Source organism: Neolamprologus multifasciatus, chromosome 4 (assembly GCF_963576455.1).
Source record: "Neolamprologus multifasciatus chromosome 4, fNeoMul1.2, whole genome shotgun sequence".
NCBI classification, from domain to species: Eukaryota; Metazoa; Chordata; class Actinopteri; order Cichliformes; family Cichlidae; genus Neolamprologus; species Neolamprologus multifasciatus.
Genome location: NC_140442.1, coordinates 2,704,680 through 2,723,255, shown reverse-complemented (window position 1 = coordinate 2,723,255; position 18,576 = coordinate 2,704,680). Strand labels below are relative to the sequence as shown.

At 43.6% G+C, this 18,576-nt stretch overlaps 1 protein-coding gene and 1 long non-coding RNA gene across 5 annotated transcripts in view; one reads left to right on the top strand and one right to left on the bottom strand.

The window, feature by feature from the left end:
* Window positions 1–18,576, top strand: part of LOC146519468 (RNA binding protein fox-1 homolog 3-like) — a 358,350-nt gene that overhangs the window by 216,438 nt on the left and 123,336 nt on the right. The window contains exon 1 of one of the 4 annotated variants that reach the window (XM_085158200.1): window positions 839–1,493. The exons of the other annotated variants lie outside the window; for them this stretch is intronic. Coding sequence (XP_085014326.1) covers window positions 1,476–1,493 — 18 coding nt within the window. The 5' untranslated portion in view covers window positions 839–1,475. Of the gene's footprint in view, window positions 1–838; window positions 1,494–18,576 lie in introns of those variants that run through there. 4 annotated transcript variants of the gene reach the window in all.
* Window positions 13,467–17,560, bottom strand: LOC146519469 (uncharacterized). Its single transcript, XR_014873898.1, has 2 exons — window positions 16,577–17,560; window positions 13,467–16,543 (listed from the first exon to the last, which is right to left on the bottom strand). It is a non-coding gene; the product is annotated as an uncharacterized LOC146519469 (long non-coding RNA).

Below are 18,576 nucleotides of genomic sequence, written 5' to 3'. Positions count from 1 at the left end.
GTGCTCTATAGCTGGCAAATGTTCTTTAGGATCCTACAGCAAATTAGCTCATCCCCCAGGACGTCTTTTATTGGATGATCCGGCTCCAGAGGATGCCGCAAAACCACTTGAGCTCTCCGCAGCCTGCCCCGGTTGCCACAGGGTTAATATTTAAAAGCGCGAGCTCCCAGTCGTGTATTGATGATATGTTTTGAAAATTGCTGAGGCAGGCTCATTGTTACAGTGCTGTCTAGAAGATAGCCAGTCCTCCCTCCTCCCCTCCCTCCCTCTCCCTCGTTCCCCTCCCCCTTTATAGCCGCCAGATGGAAAACACACTAAAGCATGTAATGTAATATAGCTTGGCACACACAGAGGTATTTCACACCAACTTCATCTGGCCTCTGATCTGCCACAACGCCACCTGAAAAAATTTTTTTTCACCGAAACAAAAAGGTCACCGAATCGCGAGTTCGGAGGAAAAGAGGGAAAATAAAAGGCAGAGAAGCTATCGGCAGCTAAAAGTAGAAAACAAGTGGAAAATAGGCTGCGCCTCCCAATTGCCTGTGGCATATTTTAAGGTTTTGTCTGAGAGTCTTTTTTTCCTTCAGCATCGCCTCCTTCTTCTTCTCTTCAATGAACTAAAACTGCCACAACTTCAATGCAACTCATCGCAGTCGCAGACGGCGAAAAGAAGAAAGGGGAGCGATCTGTTAGTCCTCACTATCACCAGCATCATCCCCAACACAGCACCCCCCTCCCCGCAGAGATCCCCACCACGACTCTCAGCTTCCTGCTCCCCCCCACCCCCTCCCTCACAACTCTCCCCCCCCCCTCCACCCCCCGCCTCCTCCCCGGGACGCTGAATTTTACAGTACCGTCTGCAGGATCCCGGTTTGTTCGGCGCACTCCTCTATGCAGAGCAACACGGCTCCGGTGGAGGAACGCTGGAGGCAGCTGTCAAGCGCAGGCTGCTGCTCCTGCTGCTCTAGTTGAGCCTCGGTGCCGTACCGACTGATTTCACATTCACCAATAAGAGACGGCACAGGGGGGAGAGAGAGAGAGACGGGGAGAGAGAGAGAGAGTCTTGAAGTGAGTGGTGTGGAGAGGCAAGTGGAGTGGAAGAGTGTCGAAAGAAAAAAGAGGTTACAACACCTCCCCAGCTCTCTTTCCTTTCTCCCGTCTGCTTTCCCCCCCTCTTTCTTGTGTTGGCTCAAAAGAAGAAGAAGAAGAGGAGAGAGAAAGGGCTCTTTTAAAAATTAACTGAAGAACAAGCTGCTTGTCAAGAGAAAGAAACGAAAGGAGAAGAAGTGCTGGGGGACCTCAAGTCAAGCCCCATTGAACAGTTGAGAGGGAGGGCTGCCTCAGTGGAACAGGGACCAGTAAAGCTCTCTGTCCAAACGTTCGGACTCCTCTTGACACCCACGCTGGCTGGACTGGTCCCAGCGCTCAGCCCCGCTCTCCTCCACCCGTCTGCCCACACCTGCCCCGATTCCACCATGATGATGTACTTTTGGGTGAGTACCGCACCACTAAAGTGTGGGTATCTCCTCACACCGCTCCGGTATGCACAGAGTTGGCGTGTTGAACGTGTGTGGCGCATGTGTCAGAGCGTGTTGCAGCCCTTACATTATATACAGTGTGAGTTTGAGCGCGTGTGCGGTGCAGCGCCTCCCACATGCATGAACAGAGCTGATGGTTTTTCCACTCTCATGTGTTTTATTGATGTTGGGTTGCTGCAGCCAGAAGCTACAGAGGCCCGTCACGTTTGTTCAGCCTTTAAACGAAATCGGATGTTTGGGTGCGATTGTTATCCACGCCAATACCTTCACGAGTTCGTCAACTCACCCCCCCTTGATTGTCAAACTACCCAGCATGCAGCTGAAACGGTGTCCCTCCGTCTGAGAACGACTCGGGGTCTTTCGGGGACACGTTGTGATTTCCTCGCCTGCGCTGTTTCCAACGCTTTTTGTGTGATATTGTTGTTTTCCTCGCCTATATATCTAAGTCAGGCAGAATTTCATAAATTAAATGGCATTAAGCGCAGAATGAGGATAATTACAGATTGTTAACCAGAGCTGCTGATTAATTCTCTTTGAGATCATGTGTGATTAGTCAGATTGGTTTTGTCTCCTCGGTGGTTTGTATTCTCACCACAACAATACCCGCCCAACGCTCGCTCTGCTTTTGCATTTGTGCTTCTTCTTCTTCTGCTTTTTAATCTAAATTTCTCACTGATGCTCACTGCAGATCGCTTTAATCCCCCCAAGTTTTGCTAACTTGTATTTTGTACCTTCACAGAAATACAAAGTAAATGAATATTTTCAGCCTTGCCACTGTAAACAGTCTGAGCTGTGATGCAGTTGGAGATATGTCTCCTGCAGACTGTGTGTGTGCGTCTGTGTGTGTGTAGCTATTGATCGCTAGTTCAGATTTCTGGGGAGAGTGCATCTTTTTGGGGGAAAGCTACTTTACAAGGATGACTCCATTATGAATGACTTTCTGCTCGAACCACTTTTTTAAAATATGGAAGTGAAGCAAAACATGAATAAAAGTATGCTATGCACGCTATGAATGAAACAGCTATTGATTCAGAGCTCACGTTTCTGGAAAAAGAGGATGTTTGGGGGCCAAAGTCGCTCCAAGCGGTGACGCGAGCTCACATTCGAGCCTCGCGCGAAGCTCTCCTTTTGTCTCCGAGCAGAATGGAAGTGACAGGACGGTGTATGCTTTCCAAATTATGCCACAACTAAAAGAACATAACGCAGCGTGCGGTGCTCGCGTGCTTTCCGAGGCCTCGCTGCAACGCAGGCCTCTTTGATACTCGGAGCTTTCGCCTTGAGATGTTTTCTGGGTGTTGATGCTTATTGAAAGAGGCTCATCACTGTCTGCAGCAGCTCACCGATCTCCACCTCCCGTTTCATCACGTATTCCCCCTCCGGCCCGGTCAGAGTGATGACCACACGCAGATGTAGGCTGAACAGACCGAAGCGGTAGTGCTGGCAGTTTACAGCCCTGCAGGCTCATCACTGTAACATGAGGCTGCGTGTACTGCAGTGGGCTTACTCTCATCGTGTTAGTAAAAAAGAGCTATTAGTAAAGGAGCTCTTGCATCTGGGAGCGCATCCATTATGCTAAATTAAAGTTATATATCTTACTACTTTCTGCTCACTTGAGAAGCAACATTATTTTGCTGAAAGCGTGGAGTCAATACATGACTCATGACTCGTTTCATCATTATGCCTCTAAAACTTCAAAATCTTTGAAGACTCTGCATTTCTGAACGATCACAGAAGCCAAATGTCTTCGTGATGATTTTTCAGCCAGAGCCTAAAAAGAGGTCAATATTTCCACAACGAGAAAATCACACAAGGAACAAAGTGATGAGAATGATTTTTAATTAACCACAAGTAAAAATAACCAAGTGATAATAAATTATTAGCTCATTTCTAGAAGTTATTTAATGTTTCCAGCTTTCAAGTATGAGAATGTGTCTCCTTCCTACTTCTTTATCATAGGACATGGAATATTTCCAGCTTTTTGACTCTTCTTTGGACAAAATAAACAACATGATGAAGCAAACTTGGGCTCATTTAAAAATGAGATGATAGCTCACCAAATAATTATTGCCCCCAGTTTGTGCAGGAGCCTCTAAAACATTTTGCAGACAGATATTTTACACAGGAGAAAATTTACACATGCAGATTTAGCTGATGTGGGCTTAACCTCGTCTGACGATGCAGACTGACTTAAATATTTCCACTGTGCAGGAGCTGGAGCGACTTCCTTGTTGTAACATGAGCCACCATCATATAAAGGTTTCTACTGGCCTTTAAGGATACCATCCGATTTTAGGATGTAAGGGAAATTATTTGGAGGACCAAGCCTTTATTGGGAGTCACTCCTGAGTGTATATAAAGAGTCCGGCTTCCCACATCACTCCAGGAAGTGGAATTAGAGAATTATGAATTTCTTCTCACCTTGTCTGAATTTTGCGTTTCCTCGAGAAAAAAAGGGTAAAATTTGAAACACTCAAAACATTTTCTGGGTTACACAAAAATGAAACTGCCAGGGTGTAATAACACTTATGAGAAAAGCAACATCCCACCCAGGGAATGATTTACTATACCATACCTGGAGTGTATTTCGCGTGCGTGCGCGGGAGTAAGCGAACTTGTGTTAGTCGGCCAGCATTTAGCTGCGAGAGGAGGGTGCGACTGCCTCCCGTTTGAACTGCAGGTGGCGAGCATTACCTGCGGTCCCTCCGGAGGCCTGTCAGCCGTGCATCAGTCTGGGGAACCTGCAAACTCCCCTCATTAGAATATTTATTCACCAAGCAGATGTTCTTATCCAGGGCAATTACCTTTGGCTTACATTTCCCTGTTGCCCACTGATATAGATGAATGTGTATACAAAGACGTCCCAGGTTATGCATGGGACCCTTGGGTGCCACCCACCATTCCCCGCATATGCGCGACGGGCAAGCCGGCGACCGTCTGGCCTGCCACGGTGTTCAACCTAAAACCCAAAATCAGCTCCACTGTGGTAATTGGAGGAAGTGGAGGCGACATCTCCTGCAATGGCCATGCAGTGATGGAAAGATGGCCTGTATATCATTCTCTCCACCCGGCTGTTCCTTTGCATTAGAGACAGAGAGAAAAAGGGAAGAGGCATGGAGTGGAGAAACCATGCATGCTTCTGTCCTCCCCTCAGTGTGATGAATAATTTAGCAGTGCAGGGCCCTTGCTGTCGAGTAGAGATGGTGGTAATGGGGAGACTGGATATATATGGCATGCCAAGGAGCGATGGTTTACGTTAGACTTCCCCAACCAACGCACTCAAGTGCGCCGCAGACTGCTCACACGGCGTGTTTGGCCTGTATTAATGTTTTGTTTTTATTTATCGGGGAAAAAACCGAACCAAACAACAGCGGACGTCGATGCGCGGCGGCTAGCGGCGGGGCTGGTTTGAGGCTCTGGAGCTGTGGCCATTAGCAGGAGTGCATTCCCTTTAGGCAGATGTTCAATCTCAGGCTGCATTCAACCAAAGAACAACTTGGTTGACTGAATTGTGCCTTCTCTTTAACCAATCGAGGGGAAATAAAACTGCAGGTTATCGCTAGATTAGCTAAATTGGTCTCGGTGTACTCGACCTGCAGCCTTATTAGCCTAGATGAATTATAAATAAACACAAAACGTCTGTATTTATAGCACACTGAATCATGCTAGGCTCGTCGCTGTTGTCCTTAAGCGATAACAGCAAAATCAGACATTTGCTTTTACTTGTGCTGTTTTAATGCAAGAGGAAGTTTTACATCTATCTCGGTTTACCTGGATGTGCTGCAGATGCTAAGGCGTCCTGTAAATAACCATCACACCAAATAATAATATTAAGATATATTTAAATTAGAGCTGGGCGATAGAATGATTACAAAATAACTTTTTCTCGATAGAAAAGTTAAACTATTGCGATAGGCCTCATCTCTCTTGTCCTCTTAAAAAAAAAGAAGACGAAGAACAGCCAATCCAAATTACGTAGCGCAGAGCCGAACCAATCACAGCCGCAGCATCACGTCACGTGACTTGTTACGTACAACAACGCCGTGCCGCCCGGGTAATGGAGGAAATGAGTGTGCCGACTAGAGAAAAATCAACCGAGAGCGTGAGCGAAGGTTACCGAAGAGAAAACAGATGATGGTTCCAATGCCGGAGAGATTGTCGAGCAGAAGAGCCACAGAAGTTCTGTAGTGTGAAGGTATTTCGGCTATTTCAAGTCTGACAAAAAGCAGAGTAGCGCACACTGTAAATTGTGCCGAAAGCAAGTCTGGAAATACAATAAATCGCTTTCTGACTGGAAGCTTTTGTCAGACTAAAGTAACTGTTAAAACTGTTTGAAAGCTCAGCTATACAACAAGGAGAGATTGAGAATTTCCTTTTAGTTCTGTTTATTTGATATTGACAAAAGTTAGTCAATTTTGTCTGTTCTTCTGTAAAACAAACTAAGATTTATTTTTAGAATTAATATTTTGTTTCTAAGTGGAATTGACAATTTAGTCTGTTTTGTTTGTTCCGTTTTGAAACTTAAACGCTTTAGCGGCTGCCTTTTGTGTAGTTTGCAATATTTGCCTTTATTTATCTGAAAAAGTCTCATGTTCCTTAAGTACATCTACTCTGTTGAACTTATTATGGGAAATAAATATTTAAATCAAAACAATTCTATTTAATTCTATTCAATTTTATTTATATAGCGCCAAATCACAACAAAAGTCGCCTCAAGGCGCTTCATAGATACAGAGAAAAACCCAACAATCATATGACCCCCTATGAGCAGCACTTTGGCGACAGTGGGAAGGAAAAACTCCCTTTTAACAGGAAGAAACCTGCCGCTGATAATTTCACATTTTACTTGTGAGCAACGGCACATTTAAATCTTACAAATATAGTTATTTGGCTTATATTGTGATATATATCGTGATATATATCGTGATATATATCGTTATCGCCTGAAATGAAGAAAACATATCGTGATATGAAAAAATCGTATATCGCCCAGCTCTAATTTAAACCCAAAGCAGGAAGTCTTTTTGGAGGAAAAGTCCAGCACAGACAAATCGTTCTACCCTTTCTCGCAGTGACTAGTCAACAAGATGATTGAATGTTGCTGCATTTGCTAGTCTGCAATGAACAATGGCTGCAAACTGCTGGTTCTAAGACGCTACGCTACTGACTAGTAAAGCAGGATTTAGATGAAACGTGAAGCTGTGAAATGCAAAAAGCTGCAAAGTTTACGCACAGTCATCTATTTTGGCCGAACGCAGCGTCGGTTAGTTTTGAGCCAGCTCTGATTAGGAAATGAAGATTGGATCAAGTCTGCCTTCAGCTGGGCAATTTTTTCTTTTTAGAGGAAGTCTATTCCTCATGCTGCCAAAAATAATGGATTAATTCTCCTAATGAAAATAACACCAGCAATTGTCCAGCCAATCAGAATCGCGAGATCAGCTGACCAACCAATCGACCAGCCGACCTGAAGACCACAGCCTCACTTTAATTAGAACGTGCATGTGGTGGAAGTGATATGATTGATAGATGAAAGCAGTGTGGGATTTTAGGCCCAACTCTGTGCACATATAAGAACTCCCATATGCATTTCATGTGCTCAGAGAGACGTCTGCAGCCTGACCAGCAGAAAACGTTGAAATTCGTGACGGACAGCATGAAGAGGCAGAGCTGATCAGCCATTCTGGGCGGGAGAGCAGCGAGTCCAGGCCGCTGGTTTCATATTGCAAGATGAAGTGCTCGCGATCGTTTGTTAATGTATTAATTGATCTGTGTCCTTAGACGGGAAAATCAGAAGTAGTGTCACGTAGGCTCTTTAGTACTCCCCGAGACGCCTTCATTAGCAGCTGCTGGCCGACTCTCCACCCCCATTACAGGACCGTGTTGCCACACACTTTACCTGACTGCTGTAATAACTTTAGACATTTCTATCTCCCCGGCAAGACCTCCGACAGCCCGAACAGTTTGAGGGCTTAACATCAAATGCGAGGCGCTTCTTTGAAAGGCTTATACTGCAGGTGATTCACCGCGGGGGGGCCGCGTGCCGTTGTTTTGTCTGCTGGTTGTTGCTGTCTTTTCCTTACGAGTTTGAGTAACGGCTGTTGCAATCAGTCATTAACTTCCAGCTCGATGTTTTATAATCTGGACGGCACACATGCCTTTGTAGCAGCGCTGATGTAACGACGCCGCTACAAATCTGAGCTAAGGAAGCAATGAGAAGTACATCCAGGAACTGTGTTATCTCTTTAACCGCTAATACCAATGAGGTTCTTGCAACTTCACCGACGAGCAAATTGTATAGTTCTTTTCCAGTGTAATGCCAGCTGCATAGAAAATCAATTCAGTCAGAAAAATGAGGCTAGTAGGCTTTTATTTTCCTCTCTTTTCGGGATAGCGGGGCTCCACCCTTTGTGCTCTGTGGGATCATTAGTAATCAGTAGCTTTAACATTAATTCTGTCAGCTTTTGGTCTCTTCCCCTTGGGGCTAATGGGTCTAGAGCCCAGCTAATTGTGATTAGGCTCTGACAGCAGGTTTTACTTGCAGGATTTTCACACCACAGTCCTCTTTGATATGAGCTGCACAGCTGATAAAGAGATTAGATACAGGAAGAGAGAGTGTATGGAGAGGCGGGAGGAGGTAGGTGTTCTTAAACTACAGAAAGACACCTACACGGGGGAAATCACTGGTGAGTTTAGCAGAGGAAAATAGATCCGGACGCAGTAAAAGCCTCGCGCTCGCTTATTGCACCTGCTATCATTAGCGCTTTTGTACACATGGTCAGCCTCCCAGGGAAAAGTCATTATCCAGCTGTGCTGTTATTTTTCTGCTGTTTTCTCCTAGTGGAGTGTGACTTCAGGGCTATAGCCAGCGCACCCTTTAATGCCTCCAACACAATAAAGGACTCTAGCCTTAATGATGTGGGATTGGATGGCCATGCCTCAGGTTGTCCGGGGGCTTGTGAGCTGTTACTGCGAGCGGCCATTTTGCCTCGCCGCCGCCGAGGCTCCGTGTCAATTCGAGCCCAGCCATTCCAGAGGAGGCAAAAATAAAAATCTGATTTAATGATTAACTGCGGCTGCGTTGTTTAGAGGGCCCTGGCTCTCGCTCTCTCCCTTTCTTCAGGCGAGCGAGAGAGTGAGGGAGCGCAGGCTGAAAAGCAAAACAACGAGGAGAGGAAGGAGCCAGCGAAGTAGTAGGATGGATCGACGCCAGTGCACGCCAAGTCGCCAGAACACGAGGCGATATCGTCTGTTTTTCGCTCTTGACTGAGTGAACAATCCCGCACGAGTGAATCAGGAGCGATTGTGCAGCATGATGTTCAAAGCAAAGCACACATTTTACATCTTAATGACTCGGAGGATTAAATATTAAGGTTACGGCTTCTCCAAATGAAACTGGAGCAAAAGTTCAACGATTTTTTTTCTCCTTCCAAATTTTAAACAACACCTGAGTGAGTTTGGGCATCGTAGCGTTTAGAAGAGGCTACTCACTATCACAGGAAGTTGCCTTTTCTCTCTTCCTTCCTTCATTTGAACAGAAAGTCCAAAGCTGAGTCAGATGCTGCTAATTCTATTTTTCAGCCTTGTTATTAATTTTTTCGACTTTTCGCGGTCGCCCTGTTGCACCTCCAGTAACTCCACAAGTCTCTCACGGCAGTCCTTCATCCTGCTCGGCTGCATTGCAGCACGGGCGTGCACGCCGCTAACACGCCTGTGCTGTAGATATTGCCCTGAAGTGTCAGCGCTCACATACAGAAAAGATTGGAGGAGAGGCCCCTGTGAGAATGGCAGCAACATATCCGCTGGCAACCTGCCACGCATGACAAGAAACCCACTGCTGCCCCTCTCTCACAGCAACAAATGTAATTTGTGCGTTTCCCCCGATTTTAGACTCGAATACTCGAAAATTCTTTTCGAGTTTTAGTAAAATTAAATAGAAAACCTGTTGGAAGGTTTATTTAAAGGGAAAATCTGAAAAGATAAATGACTCACTGTCGTGTGGATGTACTGACCAAATGATGATATTTTAAGTGTTATTAGTAGTTTTTATAGATACATTGTTTTTAATAGTTATCTTTAGATTCCATCCGCCCTCTGCCGTTTGTCCAGGTCGTGGGGGGAGCATCTCCTCCTCCTTCAGACCTTCTGCTGGGACACTGAGGTGCTCCACAGTCATGTGTGTTTTATTTGTTTTATGCTCTTAAATCTTTTGGGATGTAGGCCTAATTTTTTTCTGTTCTCCCCCCAGAAAACAAACAAAAAACAGACTTGCTGTGTGTCACCTTTCACCTGTGCATCAGTTCAGGGTCAGCAGGTGTATCTGTTGCTTTCCTCAAAGATAGAAATGTCAGTTTGGAGGGTTTTCAGAACCCAAAGGTTCTTCTACTGCACAGTAAAATACACACATATATATTTGATTAGCTAATATATTTGTAAGACGCTCAAGCTTTGGAAGTGCATTCAGGGAAACATGCTGATCTGTTGTTTCTTTGTCTGTATATAATAGGACATTTCTTAAAATGAGCTTGCGTCTGCACCCGTCCAAATATTTAAATTTTTACTAGAACATGTCGATGTTCTAAACAGATCCCACCTCAGCCTGGACCGATCGCTGGAGCACGGTGGCATTTATAAAACACATGGCAAGTGAACAAACCTTATGTGTGGAAGAAGCAGCTGAATGCAAACCAGTAGCTGTAGAAAGTACAAATACATGAATATGACGCATCATCTGGCTGCTTCTGGTCTCAGAATTGGCCTCTCGGGATGACGGTTCATATATGGTAAAAGCAATAAGCCTGTTTTACCATAGATGGTAGAAATCTGTCTAATTTCTTGTTATTTTTGTATATTTGATAAAGAAAGTGTTTTTTCTTTTTGGGGTAGCAGGGAGGTCGGTGTCAGAACTGCATAATTATAATACACACAAACAGCATGGTCAGCTTTTTGCAGTATTTTGTGTTGTTTTGGGTTTTTTTGTATTAGTACAAAATCCAACATTGTAAAAAACCACTATACTCCCATCGAATGCAAACTATTCGGAAGCATCCAAGTAGCTTTTGTGCTAATTGTGAATATTGCAGTTAATAAGCCTGCAAATCCAAATTCTGCACAGTTGCATGGTTGATGAGAGAGTAGTGGATGCATTGTTGGGCAACAGTCTGCAACACTGGTGTTTTTAATGCATCTGTTTTTCTATATGGGTGCAAAGACTGTGCTCAAAGCTTGTTCTATACTCTTCTCAATCAATCGCAGCCAGTGCAACCCCCTCTGTCACGTAAAAGGGGGTTAAGAAACAGTGTGGCACACAGGCTGTAAAATTAATGGTAGGAGAGTGACATTAGTGTTATAGGTTATTGACCGATTTCATGGAATTTATGACCCTAATCGAGTGGCAGTGTCAAAGGGAATGAAGCAAATAAGAGTGGCGCTGACAGCAGAGCTGCGCTGTGGCCACTGGACACCACAATTTGAGCCTTCCCAGTAAATTGTGGCCGGGACTTTATAAGTCTCAGCGGAGGCTGCTTTCACTCCGCCTGCCCGGGTCCCGAGGCCATGCCCCCGGCCTACCTCCATCCTCCAGGTCAGACACAGGCAGTCTCAGCAGATGATGAGAAATGCTACTTCATCTCACCTCATGTCAGGCTTGGCCTCTCACGGTGTCAGCGACCGTCTGCGCGTGTGCGTGCGCGCATGCGTGTTTATGTGCACCCACTCGCTGTCAGAGTGATTTTTGACCGTGTTTGTCTGCGGTGGGGGAGGCGTTCGTTCTCATGTAGTTTTCATGATCATTATATAACCTGCGGTATATTTGCAGCCGGTGTCTATTTCCATCCCTGTGAGAGCTGGTCAAAGCTCCTGTTTAAGCACCGACTAGAAACAGAAATATTCAGCAACGCGCAAACGGCCAGCCCCGTAAAGATGATTGAACTCCCGCTGATAAATAATTCTTATTGAAAACATGGTATAATGTGACAGCGTTGTCATTTTCTCAGAAAAAAACGAATACAGGCGAGAGGATAACAGGACTGTGGCCAAAGATCCCAAACGCCACTTTTTGTTTGGTTTGTTTTTCTGAGCTGCTTTGTGCACAGTCTGTGCCGTGATACCACAGAAGAAGAGGTGCCATACGTACGCTTTCATAAAGATAATGTATAGACGTTTCTTTGATGTCAGTCGAGGGTCTGCTGAAAAAGTAACCCAACTTTTTTAGGACTGCTCGCTGTTGCCGTCCTGCAGGGGGATTCTCCAGCGTATAAAAGGGAATTTTGGATGTTTTGGGGAAAGATCCAAAAAGACTAGTAGCCATGCAAAACAGAATTTCTAAATAGTTCTGATAACGCTTGACATGCATGGCTCAGACATGTCATAACTGTGCAATAAGCTAACCGAACGCCGACTTCCAAATGCGCTCTTAAATCATTTGTGCAGCTGCACAGCGCGAGCGCTAAACAGAGGGAATGAATTAAAACTTAAAAAAGACTCTTCACCCGGAGACGCTTTCATTCATCTATAAATAGAAGCCGACATGATCTCGTTGTTAACAACTTGGCTCGGACCTCCCAGCGAGCGGCGACTCGGTGCCTGCTTGTTTACCCGGGGTCCTCGGGGCTGCGTGAGGGACGGTCAGCTGTGGCGCCGCCGTTCTGCCCCAGCGCTCTGTGGCTTTTGTGCGGCTCTCTAACCTGCTTTAAAAGCCCTTTAGTGTGCTCCTGACACGCTGCGCTATCACATCGTGGCCTCGGCAGAATGTATGGAGCCATTCAGACACTGTGCAGAGTGAAATGAGTTTTATCCAGCGGTTGACAATTGAATGTAATGGCGCTCTCTCCGGGGAGCAGAGTTTTCCATCCACTGATGTTCGCACTGATACGACGCAGCTCTGCACTGCTGAGGAACAGTTTGGTCTCAGCTCTTTTAAATTATGCATTTTCATGACTAGAATATGGGAGGGCGAGCGTACCACTCCCGGTTTGCATTAAACAAAACCGATGCAGTCTCTCGCGCGTTACGTAATCTCTACGCACGTGGCCGCGTTGCTGTCGTTGCATCTTTTTTTTGACTTTTTTTGATTTAGATGCAAAAAATCCGAATGAAAGCTGTTTTTCTCCGGTTGGAAAAAAAGAGAAAACATTAAACGGGAAACGATTCCGGATGGGAATAAATAGCACTGATGGTTTTTGAGCTGATGAATGACATGTAATAAAACTTCATATCTATACGAATGTCATCGTTTGGGATTTGAGGGCATCCGTGACAGCTTAATTCTAAGAAACAACCGACGACAAACAGAAAATAAATTTCTCCGCCGCGCTGATTGATGATGTGCCGACAGCCCCCCCCCCCCCACCCCTACTCCCCCGCTGTTTTTCATATAGTGATGAACATATAAACAAGGACAACCCTTTCCTCTTCTCATCATCAGCACCGCTCTGGTATTTGACAGAGAGTGAAGCGGTGTGCTTTTTAATTAAAAAGAAAATTCAATAACCTTATCAAGACTTGCCATTTTAGTTTGAGGAGTATCGATCAGCCGTTCAGTTATGCAGATCCGCCGCTTTCATCTTCTGGGCGATTCTGCACGGTGGCCTCTGGTTACTGAAAAGATCTCATTTCAGAAAATCTATTTCATGTATTATTTAGGTTACGTTTCGTTCGGCTTACAATACAATATTCAAATGTGTCGTCGTGTCGCGTGCGGCGTCTTAGCATCGAGGTTAAAGCGGCGCGACGTGGAGCTGTGAAGCACGTTAGCATAAAAGTCTGAGCAGGTGAGCGCCGTCGGCCGGGATTCAGGACGAGATGGACAAACTCCCGCCGGTCAGAGGGGGGAAACTGTGCCGCTGATGATCTGTCGCAGCAGTAGGCTAATTGCCCACACACCTCCGTGTATCTCCCTGTTTCTTCTCCCTTTTTTCCTCTTTTTTTTTAAAATTTCAATATGTCTGCTAATGGAATTAAAAACATGTTGCCAGGGGTCTTTTGCAATTTGGAAAATAAGTCCATTAAGTTCATTAATTTAATAATGGGCAATAATAATGAATAAAAAGTATTGCTCAATTAGAGGGGAGCGTACGGTTGGCTGTTTCACATTCATTCGAAATCACCTCAGTGTGCAATAGCTTAATGAGATTATAATGGAATTGATATCGCATAGGTAGTGAATTAAACCGTTACCAGAGAACCCATTAGGAGTGAAAGTCTAATCCTGAAACACTTGTCACAGCTAAAATAGGCTTCTACTTTTGTTATTAGCCGTCAATCGAAGCGGCGGGCTCTGAAGGTGAATCTGCCGGCCACGACGACGATGATGAAACCCAGCGATTCTCCTTGATGCGGGTTAACGGCGGCGAATGTCAGGCGCTCCCTCGGCATTTGTTTGGTACTGTATCACTGCTGTATCGGCGGCGTTACGCCGCCGCTCGGGTTTCATGGCGAGTGTTTCCAGACCAGCAAAGCTGCTGAGGGCTTCAGTTAAAATTACACAGACAGCACATTCATAGTAATCTAAAAAGGTCAGGATAAATTACACTGCTTATTTCAGTGAAAAAGGCGGGTAATGTGATCCGCCGTGAGTAGTTTTTCATGCTGGCCCCAGTACATTCTCTCTGGGCTTATGGCGCAGGTTTGACTCTTTGACTTTTACACGCTTGACACTCGATGTCAATTTACCGTCTCGTTTTAAGACCGGGAGGGACCGGCCGAGATGAACTTTTCCCTTTTCGTCGGGGATATTACAATAATTTGAGGTGTTTTATATCCGTAATGGCTTTTTTACAGGAACACTTAAAATAATGTGTCGTTGGAGGATGTTGTTAAAATCAGAAATAGATTGGTTCATAATTTAACTTTTCATTTAATGCGGGTGCAGCGATACACCTTATAAATCCACATTATCAGCAGTTTGTGCAGCTTCAGCAAGGCAAGCATGTCAAAATGTCTTATTAGTGTCACTCTTAATGTACTATATATAATGTATAACGTCCTATATATAACGGATTCAATCAAAAATGAGATCCCTGCAGTTTGAGAGATGTGGAATCGTGATATTAATCAGGGAAAAAAGAAACAATTTGCAGTACTTTTTAAAGGCATGCCCTTGGCTGAAAAATGAGCACATTCCTTAGCCCGAGCCATCCTCCTCCTGGAAGATATAGTACAATAAAGATGATTCACATTGCTATATCTGTGTTTTTAAAGTGGAAAAACTTTAGGTTTTCCACATAAGATGCTTTCATGAATTTACAATGAGCTGTGAAGTGAATGCAGCATTTTTTGTTGTTGTAGAGAAAGAAGCAGCAAAGTAAACGACACGCTGTCCAAAGCATACAGGTGTGTTCCGACTTCCTCAGAGTTCGGTTGCGTAAGCCGGTGAAATCTCCTGACACGCGGCGCTGTACTTTACAACCTGAGTTTATTTCCTCATCCTGAGTCACTGTGGCAAAAAAAAGAAAAGAAAAGCAGTCGAATGATGATTTTTGGAGGCGGCGAGGAGCAGGGATAGCAGCACTTTAAAAAAAACGAATTAATCAGCAGGATCGTCTGCGATGTGAAAATAGGCCTGTTTGTGTTTGACTGAGAGGAAATGAAAGTTTTTAGAGGGAAAATGAGACAAAGAAAGGAGGAAAGTACCAGACATACAAACTTGAGCAAAGTAAGAACTCTTCATAGCTGTACGTGTGCGCTCACGAGCGAACATGTGTGCGTTCTTAATTAATATTTAAGCCACCTTCAGCGTACCCTGGAAAGGAAGTAAAGGGGATTGTGTTCTCATGGATCCTTTAATCCTCTGAATTAGCAGTTTAATAACAAGAAGCCATTTGTAGATTAGTAAGATCAAGCTTCCGAGACGTGCTTGTGTACAATCTACTTAAATGCTTTGATTTTTGATGTAGGAGAACTCCCCTCCAACACGCCGCATATACAGCGAGCGTGCGCTCGTAGCCGTCGGGCTCCTGCTCGTATTATTTTATCGTTATTTCATTATGTTTTTAGATTGCTGCTGAAATGATTGAAGCAACGGGGGATTAATCAATAGCAGTTTTTGATTGATCAATATCATAAATCAGGCAAGAATGCAAAGACTTTATTGATGTCATCCTCTATAATGTGACAGTTTTCATCAGAGTATACGAACGCTGCTGTTCATCCAGTTTCGTGATTTCAAAGATTGTTTTTCCTCGTAGATCAACTCGTGTTTTCAAAAGTTTTCATTGTTGCTTAGCAACTGCGTTACCCAGCATGCACCCGGGCATCTTTATTCTCGCTCGGCTTCGTTCTGGTGACACAGTTGCCATCTTTGCAGCAGAATTAGCATCAGAGCATTCAACTCTGATGCGTAATTCTGTAATTCTTCTCGATCCGGGTGCGCGGGTGTGCCAGGAAGAGACTTTTAATACTTCAGCATTTTACAAGTTTCTAAATTAAAAAAACACTTGAATGAATTTTTACGGTTCGTTTCCTTTTTTGTGTTTTTGCTGCTGTTCCCTGTTATTTGTTCACTGCTGAAGCCTTATGTTGAATGTAGTGCTACACCTCTGAAGCACTCGATGTCTGATGGGTGCTATATAAGTAAATTGCCTTGCGTATCCTTTAATAAGGTAGCGACTTAAAAAGACCTGAAATCAGATGGTTTGCTAATGTTTAGTGTTTAATCGGCCAGTCGTGACGGCAGTGTCCCCAATTCAACTTCCACCACATCGCTCTCTCTCTCTTTCATAGTGTATGTATGAAAAAATATATAATATTAACTAATAGTAATACTTAAATAATTATATATTGCATTATGTATTTTATAATTGTCAAATAAGGGATAATGGGACCATCCTGACAATATTACAGGTGTTAAGAACGACTTAATGGTATCTTATTATTCTGTGACCCCGCCTTCGGACACTGCTGTTTGGTCTGAGCTGCTGGTGTCTCAGAGATAAACACGGCGTCCTTTTACTGGTGCTGTGATGCTGCTGGGACAAGTTCCAAATCCTTACGCGTGGACGCTTGGATGGGACCTTTTGCTGTTGCGTTTTAACATAAAGGGTAACTTTAAGCATAACTTTTTTATGTGCACATGACGGTCTTTTTCAAAAGCTAACCACTGGTACTGGTGCTTGAATCTAACCAATAAACTAGTGAGGGTAAACACCCATGTAATTACACAGGTGTTACTGTGTAAAGTTTCAGTGTTATAATAGTCATCCAGTGATGTTTGCGACTGGATTACACAGTAATTATTTACTGTTTACAATGTTTTAAGTTGAATTTTACAGTAAGCATTCGTATCCATCGATTAATTACAACACTTTTATTAACCCTTTAAAACCGGTCGGAGCGGCACGCTCTGTTTTGCATAACTATTTTTAAATCCTTGTAGCTCTGCAACCACGTAAGCTAGAGCAATAATTTTTTTTGCATATGAAACCGGAGGAGTTGTACTTACATCTTATGCCATCAGCTTGTCCTCGGTCACAGTTTCCTTCCACATATAGCTTTGCAAAAACTGCATAAAAAGCACTTGCAGCAACAAAAACATAATATTCCAGAAACACGCTTTGCTGATCCGATCAGCTGTTTGTAACACTTCCTACGTTGGAATAGACGTCAGCACGAACTTTTGCATGTCCGCCATGACCTGCCCGAAACCGGAAGTGACGTCATTTTGCGGAAATGTAGTTTTTTACTATCAGGGCCTCATGAGCCTATACTGGTGTTTTTAAAAGTTATGTTTGACTTTATGACTTTCTGTGTGGTTTCTGGGATGCTTAGGACTCATATTGCACTGCTGGAAATAGTTTATTTTGATGCATATGCTGCTTTTTTGCAAATTTGCATCATAATATTTATTTTCGTTTTTCCTGCAGTATATAAAAATTGGTGTATTTCAAAAATAAAACTATGAAGACACTCAAAATAAATTTCCTGTGGTGGGAAACTATTTTGTGCAACTTTTTTGTATTTACAGTTTTGAGGGATAAGCCTCTTAAATTTCTCTAACTAGAAATAGTTTAAAAAAACAAAAACGATTTTCAATTTTTTTGTAGTTTATTGCACTTTTTTGCAATTTATGTAATTACTATGCACTTAATGCAGACATATTATTAAAATTTGGGCTGTAATGGTTGTATTGATGTATATCAACTTGAAATGCTCCCAAAAATGGCTCCACAGCATGTAAAAATATAATATAAGCTCTGGCGGACTTGGTTCTATGGCAGGTCTTAAAGGGTTAAGGAATAAAATATTATTATTATTTTTTCATCATTTCCATGTTTAATAATTATTAAGTAACGTAGTTGAGCATTTATTAGCAGTGGATATCTGAAAGTCTTGCAGGATGAGTGAAGTTGAGCCAAAGTAAAGTTTTCAGTCTAAATGTAAAGTGAACGTATTTGGAGTTTGGTCTGATGATTGATTTGATTTAATTACTGTGTCGTGCATAAATTGTATGTTCAGGCCGAACAGGCCGAGTTGCAACATAATTACAAATAACAGTAAACAAACAGTCCATCCACAAAGGTGGATTCATTTGAGCTTTACAATGATACATTTGTAACTTGGCATTCAACGTCGAGGTCAGGGTTGGTTTGTGATTATCAAAGAGCGAGTGCTGTCCACCGCCGGCATGACTGACGTTGGCCTGCTGACCGCAGAGGCAATAAAACAGTCTGGAAAACCTGCAATCAATTTGATGACTTTTCAATATTTTTAAAAGTAAATGAACTTGTTGTTTAAAAGCTTCCCAGCACTTTGCATACAGCCAAATAAGCGAGTACATTACATAACCACTAAATAAAGCCTGTGTATCAGATGGGTTTAATCATTATTTGTAGTCCTTCCTGATTACTTATCTCTGGTTAAACTACAAAAAGCCTGAATAACTTGAACCTAACGTTGCAGTGTTCAGATATACAGTATCTGGTTTGTATGTGTGAGCCTGCCTCGGCAAGTGTATACAAGTACACTGGTGTGTTTTGCATGAGCACACACACACACCTAGATCCCATCTCCTCTATCGGTGCTCGGCGTCATCATTTGCCAGTGATGA